This window comes from Typopeltis vanoorti, chromosome 12, assembly GCF_054136105.1.
Source record: "Typopeltis vanoorti isolate ZY-2024b chromosome 12, IOZ_Tvanoo_1.0, whole genome shotgun sequence".
NCBI classification, from domain to species: domain Eukaryota; kingdom Metazoa; phylum Arthropoda; class Arachnida; order Uropygi; family Thelyphonidae; genus Typopeltis; species Typopeltis vanoorti.
Genome location: NC_143560.1, coordinates 28,957,179 through 28,976,527, shown reverse-complemented (window position 1 = coordinate 28,976,527; position 19,349 = coordinate 28,957,179). Strand labels below are relative to the sequence as shown.

General features: G+C 37.0%; 1 protein-coding gene across 1 annotated transcript in view; it reads right to left on the bottom strand.

Moving 5' to 3' along the window:
- LOC150100651 (glucose-6-phosphate 1-dehydrogenase-like) overlaps positions 1-19,349 on the bottom strand; it is a 221,548-nt gene that overhangs the window by 151,067 nt on the left and 51,132 nt on the right. The window contains exon 3 of the mRNA XM_090401922.1: positions 15,524-15,632. Coding sequence (XP_090258048.1) covers positions 15,524-15,632 — 109 coding nt within the window. The remainder of the gene's footprint in view (positions 1-15,523; positions 15,633-19,349) is intronic.

The following is a 19,349-nucleotide window of genomic DNA, read 5'->3' as shown; positions in this document are numbered from 1 at the left end:
GCCGACAATTGACATCCTTCTGCTACTTCCCCTGCTCAGCTGACTTCTATGGTGAGTTACAATGCATAAATATTTTTCTCATTACCGTTTTTTTTCTCAAACCAACATCATTAAAATCAATTTAATAATACAATAATCAATTTTACACTGAATAATATTATAAATTTATATATATATATAATAAAATATTATTTATAAAATTATAAATAATTATTTATAAAATTATAAATAATTATTTATAAAATATTATAAATAAATATATATATTCTAAATTTATAAATAAATATATAAAGTTAGATTAATTTTCTATTAATTTTTCCCCTATTAAAAACTGCCTGGCACGTCAGCAACTCGATTGGTAAATTTTGGCACATGCAGCCACGTCAGCAATTGATTTGTAAATTTTTGGCATGCGTACATAAAAAGGTTTGCCACCACTATCCTAAGACAAAGCCAAACAGGCATTAGAATGGAATATGCAAGGAAAGAGGAAGAGAAGTAAATCAGAGATGAGCTGGCAGAAAGGAATAGAACAAGAGCTGGGAAAAACTGGAAAGAATTTGACACAAATGAAGAGAGAGGCACAAAACATGGTCAGATCTATGGTCAAGGCCCTATGCTCCCAACAGAGAGAAGAGAAATAAGCACAAAGCGACCAGCAATAGCCAAAGCATAGAACTACATGGCACACTACTGGTGATGCCTTTTCTTGGATTCACTCTGATCATATAGTGCTCTCTAATACCTGATGATCAGCCACACTCTTTTATCTATGTCACTAACTTCATGTCTATCCACATTTCCTCCAACTTACATAACAAGATACCACATAACTTGAATGTGATGTCAGGTCAAATAATTTGCAAAGTCTAGCAATATCATGGTGTTGTCTCTTTATCAAACTCAACAGTCACTTTCTTATAGAACTGGGAGCAATGTCATGGATGAATCCAGGAATGGATGAACTATCTGTCCATCCATTCCTAGATTCTGACTTTAACAATTGGCTTTTCCCATATCTTGATCATCACTCTTGAGCAACAGGTCTGTAATTTGCAGCATCTCTCTCTCTCTCTCTCCCTCCCTAGGAACCTCCTTTGTGTAAAGGGATTATTTTCTGTCTTTCTAATCCCTTGGGACTATGCCAGTGTTAAGACTTAAATTAAAAAGTGCTTAATGGTATAACCAACAGCAGAGGAATGAAATAAATAAACAACTTATTAAGTTACTAATATTTTGCTAGATTTCAACTCAGCATCTTCGGAGCACAAATTACAACTGTGGTAAAACACACAACACTCAATTAAATTGTTACAGAAACAATTAAAACCAAAACTGAAAAAGGAGCTAATGTTCTGTTAAGGTGCACTCTAGGGACTGGATGAAACATTTAATTGAGAAAAGTCAGACTAAATGTGGTCTTAGAATGTCTTCTAGATATTTGGCAAATTAATGCAACCATACTTATTGAGGTTATGATAGTATTTTATTGCTGATACCAAAAATAGTCTCTCAGATGTATAGTGACTTCTGTGCAGCACATTTTTTTTCCATTTAATTCTGTGTGCAAGAGTATTCAGAGCATAGCTGTCCAGTCCTGACTTGCCACAGATGATACCAGGTGTAGTTTTATGTTCCTCTGCAGATAGTTCCTAAGCAGGGTCCAAGCAGCAATGATCTCCTTTCCATCCAATTCCTCATACCATGATATAGCTTCAAGTTGTCTCCTGAATTTTTCATAATCACCAACCTCACAGTTATGCATCATAGAAGTCCTCATATATGACTGGTTGCCATCCAGATGATCATTTCATGGTCACTTTTACTGGATTCAATCACATTTATAATAACATTATCAGATGAGATGATCAAATCCAATCTATATTACCATAATTAAATTATAACTTTTCTTATTTGCCAGAGTAATTTATCTATACATTTCTTTCTCAATACTCTTCACGTTACCAAGTCTATAGCAACTCTCAACTAGATATTTCATCTCATCCATCTCTAATTCACATGACATTGTCTCTAAACTACTGCCACTATTTCATTAAAACAGTTACATGTAATCAATGTTGAACATTGAATTAACTAAGATTGATTGAAGCACAGATATTTCAGCACATGCATCACAAACTTTACTTCAATCAATCTTAGTTAGATTGATTGAAGTACAGTACAATCAATCTTTGTAAGATTCCGTTCTCCATGTACCTTCATTGTTGTTTGATTTTTTTAAATTTCCAACTGTAATACACTAAAGATACATGGAGAACAGAATCTTTCTTTGTATGCAGTCGTGAGACAGCTAGGTAAAAAAACAGTACTATTAGGATCAAATGAAATGTGCATGTGTGTGTGAGAACAAATACAGTTTTTGATAATAATTTCCCAAAGTTTTGGCATAGAAAGTCCATTATTAAGATTGAGATTAGGGGTGTAGGAGGACTTGGGTGCTTCTTTAAAGGGACATCTGTGTATTAATTTGGTATCATCCCAGAAATCCTGCTAGTATTAGTAATCCTTTCTGCTAGACCAGATTTGCTGCATTTCTTGGAGGTAATTTAAGATTGATGTTCAGAGATGTGTATAGAAACAGATCAGCCTAATTTGTCCAAATTAGAATAACCAGCAGTTGTATGGGACTGAACTCTTACAATTGTTCTAGATAGAATCTCATGTTGGAGGCTTAATGGATTTTTTACAACACTCAAAAAGAATTAAAATAGAATTTAATACTTCCTATATAAGCCTCTACACACGTGTTCTAGATAGAAGTTAGCAAGGATAAGAGAAATTGGAGCCCATTGTTATAGCTTTAATTGGGTATAGCAACTTAATTCTGCCCATTCTGAGACTTAAAGTCTCAGAATGGGCAGAGTCCTGAGGATGTGGAAAGAGAGCAAGATAATCATATCACATAAAGGAGCTTCTAAGAGAGATGTAGCAAATTATAGACCAGTTACTCAGGAGTGATGATTCAGATATGGGAAAAGCTTGTTAAGGTTAGAATCCAGGAATGGGTGGATTGGAATATGGTATTTTATGCAGGACGGCATGGCTTTAAGTTACTTTTTATTAAAAAAGTGGCTGTTGAGTTGGATAAGGGAAAAGACTAATACTATGATACTGCTATATCTTGCAAGGACATTTGACAGAATAGCCAACAGAAATGTATTACGTAAGCTACAGAAAATGAGGGTGGACATGAAGCTGGTGGCATGGATGAGGAGAGAGAGAGAGACTGGCTGATGGTCAGGTGTTGGAGAGTAGTCTATGGCAGAGCTGAATCAAAGAGAAGGCATGACCAGTGGTACGTGCTTTGGCTACTGCTGTTCTCTTGTACATTAGTGATACACAAATTTGATAGAGAGAATATCTAAACATGCTGTTTAGATATTCTCTCTATCTAAACAGCATGTTTAGATAGAGAGTATATCTATTAATGTCATGTGTGGACAAGAGGAATAAAAGAAAGGAGGAATCTGTTCACATTTTGCTTGAACAGCTGAGAATTGTAATCTTTGGGGGAAGGCAATGTGTATATATGTGTAGCGAGACTGTCTCAAAGAACAGAAGTAGAAGGAATGAAAGAGGTGGCAGTGAAGTTGGTTCAGTGAGTTTAAGATGGACTATAAAAGTGTGTTGGTTAGCAGCAGCTCTTGATTTAATGATTTTGGAAGAGAGTGGAGGAATAATAGTAGCCAATTCAGCAGAGCACTATTCATGAAAGTATCTGGAGAAGAAGCACAAGGCAGAAACTGAATGTCTGCGAGAGAGAGGATTTTGGTGCACCACCCCATATTTGGGGTGGTGCACCAAAATTTTGTATAAGTTTGTATAAGTTTTTTAGCTATAGTTGAAATGTAATTGTGTCAGGTAAGACCAAAGGTGGTGCAGGTCAGTCCAAGAAGAGAAATTTGATTGTGTTTGGATATCTCAGTATTATTGAATTATTGGGGGGGGGGGGGATGTGAGCTCTTTCCTGCTAGAGATCAGACAGGACTGAGTTTTGGTGGCATTGGAGTTTACAAAATTGTCTTTCCCCAATTGGGATATAGCTAGATCAGAGTTTGGGTCACTGGTCATGGTAAATCTTGAGGATTCTAATACTTGAGCACTACAACGTTTGTCAAATGAAAAGGAGGGATAGAGTGTACTGTCATTGGCAAAGCTCTGGATAGGATTGGAAGTCTGTGAGAGCAGGTCATTTATATACAAGAAGAGTGTGGGTGAAAGATCTCCCAACTGATGCAGGAGTACCTTTCCCTGAGGTACTCCTGCATCAGTTGGGAAATCTGAAGGAGAGGAACTATCCACCATGATATGTAGTAAGCAACCAGTGAGAAAGTTGTCAATCCAGCTGCAGACTATAGGATAGCAATTTGTTAAGTAAGCCCTGTGCTAAACCCAATCAAATGCCTTTGAAATGTTGAGAGCAACCACGTAAGTTTCTCCAAATTTTTCCATGGCTTGAGTACAGAGGTGGGAGGTGAAAGGAAGAATATCAGTTGTATATTGCGAGTGCCAGAATCTGTACTGTGGTCACTGATTAGTTAGTAGGTCTTTAGGTGGTTCAAGAGTTGGTGGTTGATAACCTTCTCCATAATTTTATGGAGAACGTCATCATTGGTTGACTTTTATCACATTTCTTTGGAATGGGCTAGATGTGGACCTGTTTCCATGTTGTAGGGTCGATTCTAGTTGAATAGGATAGATTGAAAAGCCTATATATTATAAAGGCTAGTTCTGGGGCACAATTTTTTTTAACACAATAGGTGGGATACCATCAAAACCAGATACCTTGTTTGTGTTCAGGTTATTAAGGATTCTTTGGATTTCTTTTTGGCAGAAGACTATGTGTGACACGGAGGGAGCCATTCTTGGTGGAGTGGAGGGAACTTTGCCCAGGTCATCAATGTAGGAGTTTTAAGAGAAGAGTGATGCCAGTAAGTCAGCCTTGTTTTTAGGTGAGATAACTATAGTAACACCTAGATGTGAGAGTGGTGGAAATCTGGGTGGGCAGAAGTTGTGCCCAATGGCCTTGGAAAGGGAGAAGGAGCAACTACCATTTGGATAGGAGTTAAGTTTGCTGCATTTGACCCTTTCAAAGTCTGATTTGGTGGTGATTCTTTTACAACTGTCGCAGGTTGCAGTATAGGCAGAGTAAGCAGCTAGTGTTTTGGTCTTGAGACATTTGTGATAAGCAGAGGTTTTTTTCTTTTACAGTGTTGACACTCTTTTTTTTTGAGAACCAAGGCTTGGGTGGTAGCTAAAAATTTGGAGTGGAATAAGGAATGAATGCCTTCATTCCTGTGAAGATGATTTCTGTTATTCAGTCTGAGCAGGTGTATTGATCAGAAGAACTGAAACAGTAGTTGAACCATGGGAAGGAGGAACAGAATCATGGAAGTTATCCCATTTGGCACTCTTGTAGCATCAAAGGACACACAACTGTGAACTGGTCAGTGAAGGTTGTTCTGTGGCAAAAGAGACTTGTATGAGGTTATGATATGAGTTACCAAGGGGAAACTTGTTAGGAAGAGGTGAAGTGTGTTGGCAAACTGGAGGGGGGGTTGTCAGGTATTCTGGTAGGAAGAATGATGATCTGTGATAGGTCATTGTTAATGGCAAACACTTCAGCATCCCTGCCTGTTTGATCAGTGAAACTGGAGAAGGGAAGCAATATGAGTTGTGGATATTCAAGTCCCCAAGACCTTGCTATTGAGGTATTTTGATTGCAGAATATCAAAATACCCCAAAAGCTTTAGGGGGAGAGAGAGAGAGAGAGAGAGAGAGATAGTTGAAAAGGTCAGAGTGGTTAACAGAGTTTGGAAAGTGATAGAGAGACCATATGAAAGGGAAAGGTTGATTTCATAGGGAGGTTTTGCAAACTCTGGCATGGCATAAGTGCTGCCCTTGTTGTGGAAAGACCTGTGTAATGTGTAGTTTGGGTAGTTGAGGTGGACAGTGCTTGGTTGTTGAGGTTCTTATAGGAATAGTAATTCTAGTTTAGATAACTATAGGTGGCAGTGTACATCATTTATATTGCTGTTCAGGTCATGGATGCTGACAAAGTGGATGTGGAAACTTTGAATTAATGTTGGCAGATTCATAAAGAAAGGCTTATCATTGCTTGTCACAGTCATCATTGTGCTCTGATGATGCCAGGTTGCAAACCAGAGAAATATTAGTGCGTTTAATAAATATAATAAAGTTTAATAAATATTAATAGATAGTTATACCATACCTTGGTGTTAGTTATACCGTTTAATAAATGTATTTTTCCCCTTCGTGTTAGTTATACCATTAAGTTTTATTGTAGTTAATGTTGGTGGGTTGTTTGTTTGAATTTCTGTTGTGTTTTTAATGATTTTTTGTTGGATCTTTGATGTTTTTTTATGGTTTTTAGGTTTTTTATGGAACTAAAATGTTTCTACAACAATCTAGCCTGGCCAGCCTGGCTAGCCGAGTGGTTAGCATATCTGTTCTCCAGCCAAAAGGTTGTGGGTTCGAATCCCGCTGTGGGCATGGATGTTTGTGATTGTCTGTGGAAATACTACTGGTAGTGGTCAGTGGTAGATGGCGTTGGTGTAGTGTCGGTCAGTTGGTGGAGACTGAGTTGTAGAGTAGGTGCCCTCCCTCAATGAGTCTTTGGACTCCCTGGAGGTGACAAATAATAATAATCTAACTGGGTGCTGTAGGTTTTTCCATAGTTGTGATTTGTACTTGGAAAATACTGGTTAGAAATCCAGCAAAATAATACAAACTCGAGAAGTTATTTATTTATTTTGTTAGACAGCCTGGTTTGGAACACTGCAATACCTATTGCATCCATAAGCTGATATACTATCCAATCTCATGAACTGTATTCATAATGAGGTTACTTAATATCTATCATGAACACCTATTCCAATCACATATGTCACTGCATTATTCCAATTTGAACACACCTGCAAAATGATCACTCAATAATTCAATTATTTCCTTTGCTTCTATCATATCCTTACCATCATCTTCATTAATTAAAACTATTTTTGATAAATAAGTCAGTGTTAATAATGGATTAATAGTTAAATTAATGGATTAATAGACAATTAAGTGGTTTCGCTTAAAAGAGGAGAGTGTGAGGAATCGTTTTAGGGAGAGAGTGTTAGAGAGGATTTCGGATGGACTGGAAAGTGTACAAGATTGGTGGAAACATAATTCAAAAGTAATCCTGAGCTGTGCCATCGAGGTGCTTGGTGAGACATCTAGAAAGATTAGAGAGCAGAAGGAGGGTTGGTGGTGGAATAATGATGTACAAGTGGCAGTGACAGCTAAGAGGAAGGCAAAGCAGAAGTGGGATGAGTCAAGAGTGGAAGAGGATAGAGAGGTGTACAAAGAGAGAAAGCAAGAAGCCAAGAGAGTTGTGGCACAGGCGAAGGCCATGGCATATCAAGATCTGTATGATCAATTAGAAACAAAGGAAGGACAGAGAAAAATTTACCAACTAGCGAAATGTAGAAATAAAGCAGCTAAGGACATCTTACATGTGAGGCAGATCAAAGATGCTGAAGAAAGAGTATTATGGAGGGATGTGGACATAAGAAATAGATGGAAAATATACTTTGAGGGACTTTTGAATGAGGAAAATGCAAGGACTCACAGAGGAGATGGGCAGCCTTCTGAGGGGATGGTGCAGAACATCAGTAGAATGGAAGTGACGGAGGCCATGAAGAGGATGAGGAATGGAAAAGCGGTGGGCCCCGAAAGAATTCCAGTGGAGGCATGGAAGGCACTGGGGGAAGAGGGAATTGACCTGCTGTGGGACCTGTTCATGAAAGTTTGCCAACAGGAAAATATACCCGAGGAATGGAGGGAGAGTACTCTTGTTCCCATCTACAAGGGTAAAGGGGATGCACAAGACTGTAAAAATTACAGAGGAATAAAGTTGATGTCCCACACAATGAAGATCCTAGAAAGGGTTCTTGATGGTAGATTGAGGGAGGAGGTGGAGATTGCAAAGGAACAATTTGGCTTCATGCCTGGTAGATCAACAACAGATGCTATCTTTGGGTTACGACAGATGATGGAAAAATATTGAGAGAAACAAAGGGAGCTACATCTGGTATTTATTGATCTGGAGAACGCATACGATAGAGTGCCAAGGCAAGAAGTCTGGAGGTGTCTGAGGGAGAAGAAGGTGCTGGAGAAATATGTCAGGTTGGTGCGGGAAATGTACAGAAATGTGAAGACAAGTGTTCGGACCTGTTTGGGACAGACAGAAAGTTTTCAAGTAACAGTTGGCTTGCATCAAGGGTCAGCATTAAGTCCGTTTCTGTTTAATATTGTGATGGAGGTGAGAGATGATGCACCTTGGACAATGTTGTATGCAGATGACATCTTGCTGTGTGTAGATTCAAGAGAAGAAGCGGAAACTAAACTGGAAAGATGGAGAAAAGTACTGGAAGAGAGAGGTATGAGACTGAGCAGAAGTAAGACAGAGTATATGTGTTGCGCAGTGGGCGGCAGCCAGGAGACAGATCTGGAGCTGGAAGGGAATGTCATCAGGAAGGTGAGGGACTTTAGATACTTAGGTTTAACAGTGGAAGAAGATGGAGGAGCTGAGAAGGAAGTGGGATGCAGAATACAAGCGGGTTGGAGGAACTGGAGGGAGATGGCTGGAGTGTTATGCGATAAGAGGGTGCCGATCAATCTGAAAGTCAAAATTTATAGGACAGTAGTGAGGCCAGCTATGACATATGCTATAGAAACTGTGGCCCTGAGGAAAAATAACATCAGCAGGATGGAAGTAGCAGAGATGAGAATGCTTAGGTGGATGTGCGGTGTGACCAGAAAGGATCACCTGAGAAATGACTATGTCAGGGGAACAGTGAAAGTTACGAACTTAGGAGCGAAAATACAGGAGGCAAGGTTGAGATGGTTTGGTCATGTGATGAGGAGGGAGGATGAATATGTGGGAAGAAGGGTCATGCAGATGGATGTGCAAGGAAGGTGGAAGCGTGGGCGGCCAAAGAAGAGATGGAGGGAGCTGGTAGAAGAGGACTTGAAGATGAAGAACTTGGATGTGGTGACAGCCCAAGACAGGAAGGTGTGGAGGAGACTCATAACAAACAGTGACCCCACTTAAGTGGGAGAAGCTGCAGAAGAAGAAGAAGAAGAAGTTAAAAACAAATTTACTGATAACAGAAGCTAGTAGTGTCTCTGATAGTAAATCAAATGATGACTCACTTTATCATACTCTAAAGAACTGATTCAAACAAAAGTTAAACATAAAAAAATAAAAATGTAGCAAAGCCTATCTGTCTTAAGAATTCACATCTAAATGTTCTGAGAATATTCACCAGCCACAACTGTGTGTTATTTATTATAAGCTGTTGTCAAATAAATATATAAAACCTGCAAAACTTCAATGACACCTTAGAAAAAAAATTAAGAACACCTTTAGGAAAATGTTTTGACTGTTTTCAAAACAACCAACAATATTTTTTTTAATGCAAATTTCACTCATTTTTAAAAAGCTGTTTGCGCATTTAGTGTTATGAATGAGAAATGGGCTAGATAATCAGGAAATCCTGCTCTAGAGATCGAACTAGAAGCTTACTATTCGTTCCTCCAATAAACAAGGTAGTGTTATCAGTATGAGTGGGGGTAAGGAAATTGTTTCATGACTAAAAAAAAAATTGTGTAAGTTTGAAATCGATTAAAAAAATAGTATTTTAGCTGTGCAATCATGCAAAAACAGTATTTGTTTTGTATCAAGCAACGTTAGTTTTTTTTTAAAATTGTGGACACTTCAGACCATTAAAGAATTAATTAATTAATTGTGCCAATTTCAAAAATAATGATCAGCAACATTTCATTCTATACAATTCATTATTAACACACACACACACACACACACACACACACACACACACACACACACACACACACACACACACACACACACACACACACACACACACACACACAAGCAAACTGATAATGCTATATTTCAAAATTTGAATGAATTTATAACATCAAATATCAGCGAATGGTCAAAATGTGTAGAAATAAGTACAGATAATAATGTACAGGAGTAAGTACAAGAGTTTTTGCTCTCTTAAGATTTCTGACTGGTCTCTGAAGAGAACCAACCAGTTCAAAACAGCTGTCAGGCCAGTGAAACCTTTATCAAATGGACTAATAAAACGCAAATATATGGATGCTTGGACAGTGCCCATGCCCATATCTTTTAAGTAGTCCATACTAAGGTGACTTGGGGATGCCAAGGATTGTATACCTGTAAGTTCTCGGTTCAACTTATGAAACTTTCATAGTTTCTACAAACATTCAGCTTTGAAATAATGTTAGATTTAATATCCACTTTACCTATGTAATAAGTACAGATGATTCTGTGTTACAAAAATATAATGGAAATTTTGGACAGACTCCCATATTAATAATTAAATGCTATTATTGCTGATTATGTAGTCATAAGCAGACAAAAAACTGAAGACAATACATTATTATTTATTGAGGTATTATTATGTGATGCCTCCAGGGAGTCCAAAGACTGATTGAGGAAGGGCACCTACTCTACAACTCTGTCTCCACCAACTACACTAATGGCATCTACCTTCATATTTATGAATTTAGGGACACAAAACACAAGTGTTGAAATGATTATTTTGATAATTATTAATAAAATAACACTTGATGTTTTGACCCCTGTATTAAGTCATCATCAGAAGGATACATATGTACTGCTCACCACTAGCATTTCCACAGATCACAAACATCCATGCCCACGGCAGGATTCGAACCCACAGACTTTTGGCTGGAGAGTGGATACGCTAACAACTCGACCAACCAGGCCAGCAATAAGTGGCCATAAAAAGTGGTCAAAACTGTCAACTTTAATAAAGTATATACTTAATTACTGTATATTTTCTATTCTTCTATTCTTTATGAAGTAATAAGTGGTCATAGGTAGCTTTTTATCTTGCATAAATGTATTTTTACTTTTTTTTTTATTGCATAACAAAATAGGAATATTTTTAAGAGGTTATAAACTTGAACTAAGTGAGCATTTAAACAATAGCTGCATATTTGGCTGATATGTGTATCCATTTAAATTGGTTCAATCTGAACCTACAGGAGTAAACAGTAGATATGAATATATTCAATAGTGGAGACAAAACAGAAACAATGATTTAAAATAAAACGTTGATACATCCACATTTGGATTACTGTGCTCAGGTCTGGTCATCTGGCTTCCTTGAAGATGAGGAAGCTGTGGAGAGGGTTCAGAGAAGAGTGACTAAGTTGGTGAGTGATATAAAAAATGCTCCCTACATTGATAGATTGAGAGCTTGTGGATTGCAGAGGTTGGTTGATAGGCAGAAAAGAGGAGATATGATAGAAACATTTAAATGACTGAAAGGTTTTTATAGGATTGATGCAGGAGAAATGTTTCAGCTGTGTGATAGTGATGGAAGAACAAGAGGTCCTCCGTGGAAATTAAAGAAGAGTGTGGTTAACAAGGGTATGAGAACAAGGTTTTTTGCCCGGAGGGTGGTGAATGAGTGGAATTCATTGCCTGAACTTAGTTGTGAGCTCTTCGTCTGTAAATGAATTCAAGAAGAGATATGACAAATATTGTTTTGCTAGTTTGGGTCTTCCACGACGAGTCTACTGACTCCATGGAGATACCCGTAATAATAATAATAAACAATTTCTGGACAATTTCAGTCCAGGAAATATAGTCTGTTCTTAATTCCAATATAATTTAATTATATATCTATTCAAGGCAGATAGGAATCACATGGCAACACTTCAATAGAGAAAGACTTTGTAGCATGCAATACTTGCAAAATGAAATAGACCTCAGACATATCATTTTACGATATGCCTGAGACTCATCATCAAATTCCTGACATGTACCATCAAAATGGTGTACAGGATATTGTGATAGTATTACATGAAAAACTTACATCATTACTAACTTCCTATCAACAATTTTCCTCCAAATCAATCTGCTATCTGTCAAGACTACAACATTATCAGATCTTATATTTCTGTATTCTAAGGCACTTTTAACTGTATTAATCCACCTATAATAGTGAATTAGTGGATCAACCTATAATAGCTGGCCTGGTTGGCCTAGTGGTTAGCATATCCACTAATTCACTATTATAGGTGGATTAATACAGTTAAAAGTGCTACAAACATCTTCACCGTGGGCATGGATGTTTGTAATTGTCTATGGAAATACTAGTGATCGGCGGTAGATGGCGTTGGTGTAGTGTGGTAGCTGGTGGATTGCGTGGTGGAGACAGAGCTGTAGAGCAAGTTACTTCCCTGGAGGTGTTAAATAATAATAAATTGGTCTTCTTCCTGCCAACCTGGAAGGGAACACTTGTTTTTATTAATCTTTCCTCTGCCATTCTATTTAAGTGACCATTCCACCTGAGACTAGCTCTGCTAACATGTTCCTGGATGCTAACAATGTCAAATTCTTTCCTAATATCCTCATTTTTAATATGATATTGCCATCTGTTCACACACACCCTAATCTTTCTCAGGACTCTCATATCTGTGGTCTTTAGTCTTTGTTTTCAGTTTTTTATTTCTAACCCAGCTCTCAGATCCATAAGTTAAAATTGGTTTGAACATTGTTTTGTATACAGCTAATTTAGTGTTTTTAATACTTTCTCTCTTATTCCATATAAATTTATTCAGTTGATTTCCTATCATACCAGCTTTTCATTCTGTTGTCTATTTCTGTATTTAATTTACCATCTTCACTAAAAATTGTGCTTCAGTAGCTGAAATGTTGCCTTGCTGTATTGGTCCTTCATTCACAATGCAGTTGATATTTTCAATATTTCTGCCTATTTTCATTGTCTTTGTCTTGTTACTGCTGACTTGCATACCAAATTTATTATTATTCAATGTAGTCAGGAAATCTTGCAGACTTGTAGAAGATTTATCTAAAAGTATAACATCATCTGCATAAAGTAAAGAGCTGAGATTAACATCTCCAATTTTGATATCAGGTTTAATACCACTTTCCTTCATAATGTGATCCATATAGATAATGAATAACAGATGGGGTAATGTACATCCTTGCCTGACACCAGATTTAACATGAAACAATTTTCCTGTACTTCCTTCAATTTTAATTGTAGACTTAAAACTCAAATAAAGACTAAGTATTGCTTGATATAATGCCCAATTGACACCATATAACTGCAGCATTTTGAATAGCATTTCTCTTGGCATCTTGTCATATGCCTTTTGCAGGTCTACAAAACTTAAATGCAGATCTTTGTTATATTCCCACGATTTCTCTACTATTTGTCGTAAATTGAAAATCTGATCCTGACCGCCTCTATTTGGCCTGAATCCAGCTTGTTCTTCACCAAACTTCCCTTCCACAATCTTTCTCAACCTTTCTCATGTATACTTGCATAAATCTTACCAGGAACACTCAGGAGGGAAATACCTCTGTAATTCTCACATTCAGTTTTATTTCCCTATTGGAAATCAAAGAATAAGAGAAGAACAGGAAGACCTAGAAAAATATTAAAAGATACTATTAAAGAAGATGAAGTCTTGGTTGCAACAGATATTACATCTAATGCATGAAGAAGAAGAAGATATATTGGTACTATAAGAGCACTACTCCAACCGACTGGAGTTCGTCCCTCTATCCAGGCCTTCTGAATTATGCAATGAAACCACTGCAAGACATTTATACCTCCATACTTTAGCATTTCTAGTTGAATATCATCTACTCCTGCTGCACATTTCAGGCTTTTGATGGTTTTTCTATTTCAAGTATGGATATGTATTCCTGACTGCATGACTGTTGAGTGTTTTTTTACCACTGTACTATCACTGCTTGTTTCATGTAGCAATTTTTTGGAGTCATTACTCCATACATCAAGGATATCTTATTCTCCAGTTTTCATGTCACCTTTATCATCTCTAATTCCTTTTACAGCACCCTTTCCTCCATTTCTGAGCTTCTTCAATAACCTGAATATCTTGCTACCTTCTTGATATTTATTTTCTATGTTCTTACCAAAGTCATCCTATGACTTTTTTTCAGCTAGTTTTACACAGTAATTAGCTTTCTGTCTCTGTATTCTCTATGAGTACAAGCTGACTTATCTGACAGGAACTTTCGATATGCTTTCTTCTTTTCCTTCACTGTCTCTTTAACTTCCTGTGTTCACCAAGGAGTTCTGATTTTTCTATCCTTGCAGACAACCTCACCATATGCCTCTCTGGCTGAATCAATCAATGTTTTCTTCAGGGCTAGCCAATGAATCTCCAAGGTGTTTAGTTCCTGTTCTAAAACTTGTGCATTTTTTTCTTGAATAATGTTTGTGTATTTTAGTCTACAGTTTACATCTGTGAGCTGCTCAACTTTTATTCACTTTAAAGATTTCTTACATATTCTTCTTTTCAATATGAAATTCAATTGTATCCTGCTCAAGACTAAATGGTGATCATTTCCAATTTCAAATCCTCTGTATACTCCACTTGTGTTCCACTTTGATTCTTTTTAAAACTTTCGTACATTATCCCCACCCAGTATGAAATTCATTTTTATTTTGTTCAAAACTAAATCATAATTGCTATTTAAAATTCTCTGTATACTTTTGGGTCCTGCACTAGTGAAAAAACATCATTATCAACAGTAACATAGTCAATGAGACTTGATTCTTATTCCTTGCCTCTTCCCTCCATGTGAATGTGCACATTTTTACGTCGCATTGTGTTAGTAATAATCAGTCCATGTCCTGAGCAGAAATCCAAGAAATATTTGCCATTATTATTAGTTTTGCTCTTTTCTCCAATTTTCCCAAAATATTTTTGTATGTCTGACAATCATTTCCTACTCTGCTATTTAGATCTCCAACAAGGACCAACTTTTCATTTTTCACTATGTCAGTTGCTTTCTCTAAAGTTTCGAAAAATTCCTCCACTTCTACCATAGTAGAACCTTCTGTGGAACCATAGGCACAAATAAGTCTAATTGTCCAGTTCCCCATTCTGATATTTGCCCACATTACTTTACTTGATATTGTCTACCATTAAAGAAGATTAGCCTCATATTTAGAATTGAATACTATAGCTACTCCTTCTTTTCCCTGATTGTATTGCCTGAATATAACATTTTGTATTTATTGCTTAGAAACATCTCACCAGTTTTTGTCTTTTTTGTTTCAGTCACCTCTATTATGTCGATCTGATACTTATCTTCCATTTCTTTGCCATTCAGGCTTCTTATGTTGATAGTACTGATCTTGAACTTTGGTGATGTTGAGTTGGGGTGTGTTTCAGAATTGGTTCCAGTAGCTGGTTCCCTGGCAAAATCAAATAGGGATCCTTGTTTAAGAATGATCAATTAGCAGTATTGAGTAGAACTTATATCTTTCATAGAATATTCAAATTGTTTGCTTCACATTTCTTTTTTAAATATTTTTAATAAATATACCATATAAGTCCTAAAACATACCTGAAAATATGGTTCTACTTTTGACCTGATATCTTTCACTGTAAGAGCTGATCTTGCAAAGCCTACAAAATTAGTATTTTCAGGAAGAAGATCATTGCAGAATAAAGACCTATAAAATAAACATATTGCAATTTGGAATCAATAGCAAAATTTCCTGACATTTATCACCATTTGAATTACCATTTGAATTTTAAAAATTTATTTCTTCTTCTACTACTTAATCTTTTCCTCTTTTACCTTTTATGGTGTCAAGGATTTTTTACTCTTGTAACTGCAACTGTAACTCGTGGATAAGGTGGTTAGCCATATTCCTACCAGTGTGTTCTATGTCTGTAATGCGTGTGTTCATGGGGGCTGGTTTTCCTGTTCTGAGGGATGAAAAACTGGAGTTTCCAGGTGAAAAAACCCCTACCTCGTAAGGGAGACACCTAACTCACCTTTTATCAAAAGAGATCAGATAAAGATTCCTCACGTCACTGATGGGAATCGAACCAACTCTTTCCGACCAAAGGGCTTTGTCTATAATAACGACTGAGCTAAGGAGGCTCTTTAAAAATGTATATAATAATAATATAAATTTTATATTATATTATATTATATTATTAATTATATATGCATCTTCTCTTGGCAGTGTCTGGTCTTAAATGTCCAGTCAAATTGGGCTGAAGATGAATATTAACAAAATGGAAGTAATGATGAATAGCAATTTAACACCTAAAAGGACTATACTTTTAGGAGTTAAATTGGTTCATAACATGGATTTCCTACCATGGACATCTATGTTGTGAACTTGGATGTGTTTGTGCAGATTTGTGTTCCAATCAATGCCTGAAACTCTGCATTCCATGTGTCAGCCAACAAATGACAGTTTTTACATATTATCCTTCATAGCACCCTATTCTCACGTTTGATGAATGTGGTGGGTTATCCACTGCAGGTGACTCTCTGCACTTCCATCTCAGTATGGTATCACTGACTGTTGACCTGGGATGGCCCAATTTGTCAACAATTTGTCAAATAGACAGGCCTGTAACATAGCATCTTAACACAACATCTCTTTCAAGCTCCGTCAATTCTCTTCTCACAGCCATTTCACACGGACACAGTTGCACTGACTTGGAAGCATCATATTCCTCCAATTTATACCAGCTATAAGCACATGACTCATTACATGGCACGATGCACCTTACCCATGGGGTGCCCATTGACTTCTTTCCAAGTAGTGCATATATAAGTATCTGCTTTATTACTTTTGTAACTCTAATGTAGTTTTAAATGGATTTGGCATCAGAAGCCTGGAAAAATTACTTATTGGGTTGAGACCTAATACAGAGAGTCAGGAAAACTAAATCACCATGATAGGAATAATTAGAATGTGTGTGAAAGTTCAGCTTTGGTATGCCAATGTGATAAAGATATGAATGGCATTTGACATGGCTATGTATCTGGCAAAAGGATGGCATGCTTTAGGTTCGTATTTTAAGTGTGTTCAGGAGGGAAAAGAGAAAGTTCTACAACAAGGCCAATAAGATTGCATATTTTCCTATGTATAGGAAAAGGCCAGGTGGTAATTTGTTATGTCTATACACAAATGCCAGGAGCATAAGAATAAAGGAACTGAGTTCGTTGCTTTATTGAATACATTGTGGCCTAAGATGTTTGGCATTAGTGAAAACTAGCTAACAGAATCAGATGTTGTAACTAGGATCAAGTGTAATGTGTATAATGTTTTTAGGAATGACAGAAGACTGAAGGAGAAGATGGGGAATACTAGTAATGATATCCAATGATTTGAGTGCAGTTAGGGTAGAAATGCATGAAAGCAATATTGGCAATAATGTCCCATGTAGCAGTAAGTTTGAGGCTATCTAGTGGGAAGTGGAGGCTAACAGGGTGAAGTATATGGTGGGGTGTTGCTACAGACCTGGAAACTCGGTTGCAGGGAACAAGGAAATGCATTGCTAAATTACTCTGATAGGTACTAAAGGAGTGATCATTATGGGAAACTTTAATTATCCACGCACTGACTGGATAGACAAGAAATCTCATGATAAGAATGAAGTAGAATTTATTGAGTTTTTATGAAACAACTTTCTCAAGCAGCATGTGAAAGAATGAACTCAAGGTTAAAGAGTGTTAAATTTATTCATAACATCAAAAAGGGTTTCTGTTAAGAATATGACTATTTTACCACTCACTGGTGACAGTGATCATGCAGTATTTTCCTGGGAATTAGCTAATTATATTGATGTTCCAATTAGGACAGGTTGCATGCTGAACAGTTATGGGAAAGTTATCAGATGGGCATGGGAATCTTGGAAAAAAGTACTTAAATGAGGGAAGTATCTGAATTTATCCCTAGAGTTCAAAGAATAAATAGGGTGAGAGTAAAATGGATGTACAACTTTATTAAGAAAGAGATCTGCATGAAGATGATCATGTGGAAGGAATATCATGAGAATAAGGATAAGAGAAGTTATGAAATGTATAAAGTGCAGGTCAGCTAAATTGTGCAGAAAGCTAAATCAGAGTTTGAAAAGAAATTGGCTATGAAGACTATAGACAATCCAAAAGAATTTTATCATATGCTGCAAGCAAAGGAAAGAATGAATGTCGAAGAATAACTTTACTTAATGCAGATGGTACTCAAGTGTCAAAAACTAATGTGATTGTTCAGTTAATGAGTGCTCACTTTTGTAGGGGATATCACCAGGTGCATGTAACATGATGCACAGTGCTACTACTACTACATTGGATGAAGAGTTACAGGTGCATAAGAATGAGGTTGAGGAGCGGTTGCATAACATGGATAAGAATTCAGCGATAGGGTCAAACAGAATATCAGCACATATGCTAAAATTATATTCAGCCAAAATGGCTAGGTCTTCTTTGACATGTTTGTATAACTTCAGTCTCAGCTCAAGAAAGACACCAGAGGAATGGAAAGAATATATGACAGTTCCAAGGTATAAGGATGACAATAACTGATTTCTCCAACTACTGACCTATCAATACCTCTGGTGTGGTAGTGAAGATTTAGAGAAGTTGGTAAGAATGCACATACAGAAATAAGTAGTCAGACAAGCTATACTGTGCAAGGAACATCAGTTTCAGTAATTTGCTCATATATTATAACACTGCTATAGCTGAGTTGGATAAAGGGAATGGATAAACTGATACGGTTGAAATTTGCTAAGGCATTCGATAGGATTCGATAAGATACTGCATGAAAGGCTGTTGCATAAAGTAGAGAATATAAGTTTATTATTATTATTATTATTTAGGCCTCCATGGAGTCAAGAGACTCATAGTGGGAAGTCCTTCTTAGGAAACACAAAGTATATCATACTACTCCTTGAACTCGTTGACCATTCTTGCTTTCACCACTCTCTCAGGCAATACATTTCAGGATTCAACCACCCTCCACACAAAGAAACCACTCCTCACACTCTTGCTCACAGCTTCCTTTCGTAACTTCCAGGGATGGCCCCTTGTCATCGCTCCTTCCCACTGTTCCACAAAGCAAAAGAACTCCCTAATGTCCACCCTGTAACTGCCTCTCAACAGTTTAAAAGTCTTGATCATATCACCTCTCCTTCTTCTATCCACCAAACTCTGCAGTCCACATTCCCTCAGCCAATTCTCATAACTAACATTGTACAATCCTGAAACCATCTTTGTTATCTGCCTCTCTACTCTTTCCACAGTTAATTTATTCCCTTAAAATCCTGGGGACCAAATTTGAATACAGTAGTCTAAGTGTGGTCTGATCAAGGTCTTATAATAACTCTTTTATCTCTGCAGGTCAGCGTCCTTCTCAGTATTG